Source organism: Talpa occidentalis, unplaced genomic scaffold (assembly GCF_014898055.3).
Source record: "Talpa occidentalis isolate TD23 unplaced genomic scaffold, MPIMG_talOcc4v2.1 talOcc4.6, whole genome shotgun sequence".
Lineage (NCBI taxonomy): Eukaryota > Metazoa > Chordata > Mammalia > Eulipotyphla > Talpidae > Talpa > Talpa occidentalis.
The window spans coordinates 23,440,477-23,446,668 of NW_023604972.1; the positions used below are offsets into that span (position 1 = coordinate 23,440,477).

At 53.5% G+C, this 6,192-nt stretch overlaps 1 protein-coding gene across 1 annotated transcript; it reads right to left on the reverse strand.

The window, feature by feature from the left end:
• Positions 1-2,844: 2,844 nt before the first annotated feature.
• On the reverse strand, positions 2,845-5,797 carry PHOX2B (paired like homeobox 2B). Its single transcript, XM_037529558.2, is given in 4 exon segments — positions 2,845-3,101; positions 3,104-3,359; positions 4,450-4,637; positions 5,467-5,797. Coding segments are annotated over 4 exon segments (942 nt in total). The 5' UTR covers positions 5,708-5,797.
• Positions 5,798-6,192: the final 395 nt, after the last annotated feature.

Consider the following 6,192-nt stretch of genomic DNA (forward strand, 5'->3'; position numbering starts at 1 on the left):
ACTGGAAGGAAGAGGCAGGAGTCTATCTTGGAGCTGTGGTGATGATTCCTTCCTTCCTTCCAATGTGCATTGCGAAATGTGTTTCTCCTCCTTCCCTCCACACATACACCTGTTCCCAATTCTGGAACCTTCCTGCTTGCGTGTCTCATTCTGTGGTTCAGTGTTAAAACATAGATTGCTGCCTCTGACTCCCAGAGTTTCTGATTCAGTAGATCCAGCAAATCTGAGATCTAGGTCTAAGAATTTGTGTGTCTAACTAAAGTTCCCTGGTGATGCTGATACCGCCAATCTGGAAAACCACTTTGAGAATTACTGGTGTAGTTAACTTGCAAGCTCCGGAATCAGACTTCTTGGGTTCAAAGGTTCACCCATCACTCATACGTGGAGGCTCTTGAATAAGTTAATCTGTTGCCTCAGTTTCTTCATCTGTTTAAAAGAATCGAGGATAGGCATTGAACTTTCTTTGCGATGCTGTTTCTGAGGGTAAATGAGATAACGCACAGAAAGCACAACCTGGTAATACAAGTGCTCCCTAATTCGAGTTCCTGTTGATAGCATTTCTCTCAACACGCCAGTGTTGCAGAGTTACTCTTGGGTCCAGCGACATCCTCATCCATCTGGCCACGCGAAGATTCTCCGGGCGTCCTTGGGTTGCGGGATCTGCCCGGTTTGGTGAGGCTGGACCTCAAGGACCAAGCCGGAAGCCACCGGTTCTGCAAGCGCCTGCAAGCGGAATCCTCACTTGGGAGTCCTCAAACTCGGGTATTTGAATCCTGTCTTTGCTGCCACAGGGTTGGGGAGCTGCAACCTAAGCACCGATCTGTACATTTTTTTCCACGCCCTGTTATTCTTTCATGTTCGGTGACTAGGAGACAAATAAGCACAGACCAGAAGAGTCTGCCTGTATCCCCAGTACCAAATTGTATACCAGCTGCGTGGACTTAAGCTTCCTGACCCAGCTAGGTTTCCAAGCGGCGGCAACTGCTAGCTATTTTGTACAATTTCCTCTGTTCTCCCATTTCGTTTTGTAAATTAAAAAGTAAAAACAAACAAAAACGAATCAAGAAAAAGTCAGAAGATTTCAATTGCTAGACTTGCTTTTTGTTTTTATTATCAACAATCAAGTTAATGGTACACTCTTGGAAAACTATATGCACATGTAGAAATATTTCCCTTTTAAATAGAAGCATTCATTATAACACATATAAATAAATTCGAAAATCTGAAACTTAACTTAGGACGTTTATGTTCACAAACATAGTCCAACAAGAAGAAAAAAAAAAGAAATTAGACAGACATGCACCTGATAACAAAAATATATACCATTGTCTGAACTGTGAGCTCTCTAAACACAAAGGAATTGAACCCGTGAGAACCTTATTACTCCATAAAGACACGCCATAGAGACTACAAGAAGAGAAAAACATTATACGGTCACATAGAGGAGACGGTCTGTACTGATATTAACACGATACAATTGAGTCACAGAACACAGCTGTAGAAAGACACCGAAAAAGTTAAAGCCTCAACATTCAACTAATATCTATAGTTTGTGCCTTTTAAAATAAAATAAAATAAAATCCAACAGAGATGTCTAAACTGCGCAAAGAATGGAATCCTCAATATACAGTCCATCCACCATACAGGATGTGAGTCCATTTCAGATCAAACAGAAATGCAACGCAGACACTTCTGCAAACTTGTGCGTGCCTATCCCTCGCTGGGTAGATTTCTCTGCAGTCAGTTAGTGGACTGCAATTGACTCCAATCCAGAGCAGTGCCAAAAAGTTCAGTAAAAGCTGGTGGAAGAAGAAAATGCCGGTGGGAGTAGCGGGAGAGAAAAAAAGGGAAGAGCTGCAAAATATGAGACACAGTTTGCAGAGTTTGCGTATGAAAAGGCATCTCATGTACAGGGCATCTTTCGGGGCCAAATGACGGCAAAAATTCGGGGTTGGGCGTTGCAACCTGTGTGGGGTACAGATGCGCTAATGGCGGGATAGTGTTCGGCGAGGTGGGACAGGCAAGCGGGTTCCAAGAAGTCACCTTGGCCGTGGGGACAGTCTGCGCGAGTCGTCGCTGCCTCGGAGGCCCAAACCCAAGGACGCGAGGAGCAAGAGGGCTGGAAAGCATCCCTACTCTCCCGTGAGGTGGAGCCCCAAGAGAGTCTGTGCTGTCAGGAGGGAGAGAATTTAGGGGTTCACAAGTGGAGCCCTCCACAGTGCCAGATGCTGTCTCCTGTCTTCTCCCCTATGCTTTTTGTTTGTTTGAAAAATTTGATAAGCCTTTCCGGGTAGTCTGGTTTTTGTTGTTTGTGTGTGTACTTTTCAGTGGTTGCTGCTTTCAGTGGTTGCTTAAGGGGGGGGGGGTGCTCCCCACCCCTCCACGGAGAGGGGAGATGATGTATTTTTCTCTTTTTCTAAGCAAGTCATTGAGTCGTTTGTGCCCTCCCCGCGTCTCTCTCCCCGTCACCTGCTCGGGCCGGAGACACAAATTCCCCGGGACAGACACACCGACACGCAGACACAGCCCCTGAGAAAGTCCCGCGCCGGGGCCGGCCGCCGGCTCCCTCCCCCCGGTCCGCAGGCGGAGCCCCGGCCGGCGCGGCGGCCCTGAGGCGGGCGCGAGGCCGGGGGAGTTTCGTGTTTCGTTTCGTCGGGGGGCGCGGGGTGGGGCGAACAGTGGGGTGGACAGGGGGGCGACGCCATTTTCTCTTTATTCGTGTCGCGACGGAGTCAGGCTCGCAGTGAGGACGTCACGGCGGCGGCGACGACAGCAGCGCGGGCCTCCCGCTCGCGCGCTCGCCCGCCGGGCCCGGCTCGGCCGCGGCCGCCGCCGGCCCGCAGATCAGAACATACTGCTCTTCACCAAGGCGGCTTTGGCACCGTTGGGTCTCTGGAGCGACGAGAGGACGCTGGCGAACGGGCCCCCGAGCGAATCCGGGATGGACGTGATGGGGCCGGGCCCGGGAGCCCAGCCCTGTCCGGGGCCCCCGGCCGCGGCCAGGCCGCCCGCCGCCGCCGCGGCCGCTGCCGCCGCCGCAGCCGCCGCCGCGGCCGCCGCGGCCGCCGCGCCCCCCTTGCCGGGCTCGCCGCCCGGGCCCCGGGCCCCGCCGCCCCCGGCGCGCCCGCCGGGCTGGGCCCGCCGCCGCCGCCGCCGCTCGGCCCGCAGCTGGGGGCCGGGTTGGGGTTGGGGCCCGGGCCGCCGGTGCTGTCGGGGTCGGTGCTCTTGGCCTCTTTGCTCTCGTCGTCCCGGGACGAGTCGGACTTCTTGCCCGAGGAGCCGTTCTTGGCCGCGGCTGCGGCTGCAGCCGCCGCGCGCTCCTGCTTGCGGAACTTGGCGCGGCGGTTCTGGAACCACACCTGGCCCGGGGTGGGGGCGGAGGCGGGAGCAGCGCCAGAGGGGGGGAAAAAACAAAAAAAAAAGTAAAGTAAAGTAAAGAAAAGCGCGGGTGAGGGCGACCCCCGTCCACTGCAGCTCGTTTCCAAGTCCCCTCGCCGTGAGCGCGCGCGCGCGCGCGCACACACACACACACACACACACACACACACACACACACACACGCACGCACGCACCGCCCTGTTGCAGGTGCATTTCTGCAGAAACTTTCCTAGGGAGCCCAGGGTATACCCGGGAAATGGCGATTTGCAGAGAGGGAAAGCCGCAGGTCCCTCCCTAGATCCCCCCAAAAAAGGCCCTGAAATGGAAACCCCACTTTCAGCGGGTTTTTGCTTAGCCTGCTTCTGGAGCTGCCCCCATTCTCGTCATCGCCCCCAGGCCTCGGGTCAAAAGTTAAACTCTAATTGATACAAAGAGGGGCGGGGGTGTCTCCGAGCTTGGTGCCTGCTCTCCAGCCCGACCTTTGGAGCTGGAGGAGCTTCCGACGGTGCGCGCCGCCCCTCCGCTGCGGGGCTCGCCTGGAGAGGCGCTAAGGCCGGCTAGAGAGAGCACCGCTGTGCCTGAAAGGTTAACCGTGGTTCTTGACCTTCATGGAGTCTCAGCCCCTTTGAGAATCTGGGCCAAGTCAGAGTTCCCCAAGAAATGCGTCTAGGCGCCATGGCTCCAAGTTAAAAGCGCTTTAACCGAGGCATTTGACCAAAAAACAAAACAACCACATTTTATAAGGAGCAAGGTCTGCACTCCTCTCCTAAGACACTTCCTGATCCCGAAAAGCCTCGCTTATTCACATCTCAAGGGCCCCCCCAAAGCCCCTGCAGCGCTAGCTGGGTGGGAAACACTTGATATATAGCCAAGAATGCGCGCCCTAACCCTTCGTTGCGCGCACAGCCGCTCTGAACTTGGTCTCTCTGTTCAGCCCTGGGTCCCCGGCCCTTCTGAGAGGCCCGGGGTTCTCCAGCCTTCAGCCGCACCATCCTCTCCTCCCCCTGGCCCCTCACTGCACCATTGCGGATCCCGTGCGGAGCAGCCGGGTTTGCCCCCGGGCGCGCGTACCTGCACCCGCGCCTCGGTGAGGTCTATCTTAAGCGCCAGCTCCTCCCGGGTGTAGATGTCAGGGTAGTGCGTCTCCGCGAAGACCCTCTCCAGCTCTTTGAGCTGCGCACTCGTGAAAGTGGTGCGGATGCGCCGCTGTTTGCGCTTCTCGTTGAGGCCGCCGTGGTCGGTGAAGAGTTTGTAAGGAACTGGGAACAACAGAGAGGACACGGAGTGAGCAAAAAATCTGTCCGGAGCGTGCAGGCCGCGGAGTTGGAATGTGGGCACCCCAAGGCAGGTGGCACCGGAGCCGACGCCGATACGGGCTCGGGAGAGGAGCTGAGAAGAGCTGCCGAGAAAACCCGAGTAAATCAGTTATACACGGAAACAGGGGCGCGAGCTTTGCGCTTTGGAGGGGTCCCTCCTGGCACAAGTGCCCTTGAGTGGGTTGAAATGGCGCATTGGAGACCGCTAACGCTTTAATGGGGAGAAAAACGAGAGAGGAAAAATGTCCGAAAACCTCAGTCGGAGTATCAGGGAGCCAGAGAAGAAATTACCAAACACTCCCACTGTTGGAACTTTTCAATTCTCAGAAGTTGACCCGGCCCCAAAAGTTGGGGAAAAGTGCTGTAAAAGAAAATACCAAATTAAAGAAATAATTGTAAAAATGACCAGTCAAAGAGGTGTGAGCTGCTGTCGGCTCTTAAAAAAAGAGACACTGCCAGTAATGAGCTTTACTCTTTGTTATTTAATTATTTTCTAAGCTTTACGTCTCATCGCAAAGTAAATAAATTATGCCTATCATTTTGGCAGCTTAAGATAATTTTGTTGGCGGTTCGGGTGTGACTAGGATAGTGTAACCCTGTAAGTGAATTACCCCTCCCTGCAATCGCTTCTAACGTGATAAATTCTTTCATTTGTGTAAGCAAATTTCGTTTGGTAAATACTAAACACATTTCCATTTTCAAATGCAATCAAGGCTTCCTATATACGAGCGGAAAGGCGGCTTCCACCGCTGAGAAAGCTGGCGGTCCTTACCTGCGGCGTACGGACTGCTCTGGTGGTCCCTGAGGGTGCCGAGGCTGCAGGATCCCGGCGTGAGGGACGGGCAACCGGACGTGGCCCCAAAAGTGGTCCTTATCGGGTTATACTGGAAGCCACTGGCCTGGCTGCAGGAACTGAAGTCAGCATAGGCTGAAGCCAGGCTCGAGGTGTCCATCCCAGCCATACAGGACTCGTAGGCAGAGGAATTGAGGTAAGAATATTCCATTTTATACATTGAAAAGGCTCTGGATGGCTCAGCCAAGTGGAAAAATGAAATAAAAGATGGGTATGGAGAAGGTGGCTGGAGTGGGGAGATGTGCACAGCTCAACGCCTGCCTCCAAACTGGCCTCCTTACTACCAGCAGAGCCTAGTTTTATGAAAAAGCCTCCTATGAGATGCCTTGTCTGAGGTCTCTAGAGCATATAGTCCTCATAATAAACTTGGCTCTTTCCACTTGGACAATAGCAAAGCGGTTGGTCTTATTGCTGGCGCTTTTTACATGACAATAACTCATCCGTCTATTGGGCTGGCACTGGGGAACTGAGCTGTCCAACCTCCCTATCATTGATTCCTGCATCTCTAATTAGAATTTAATACCACACCATTACGCACTGAGCCCCTGATCCTCCCTTCTAACCAGCTCCCTGCCCTTTAATTCAATCACACTACTTGGAAATAATGAAAGTTGGGTGACGATTCTCCCTGATCCAATTTCCCCG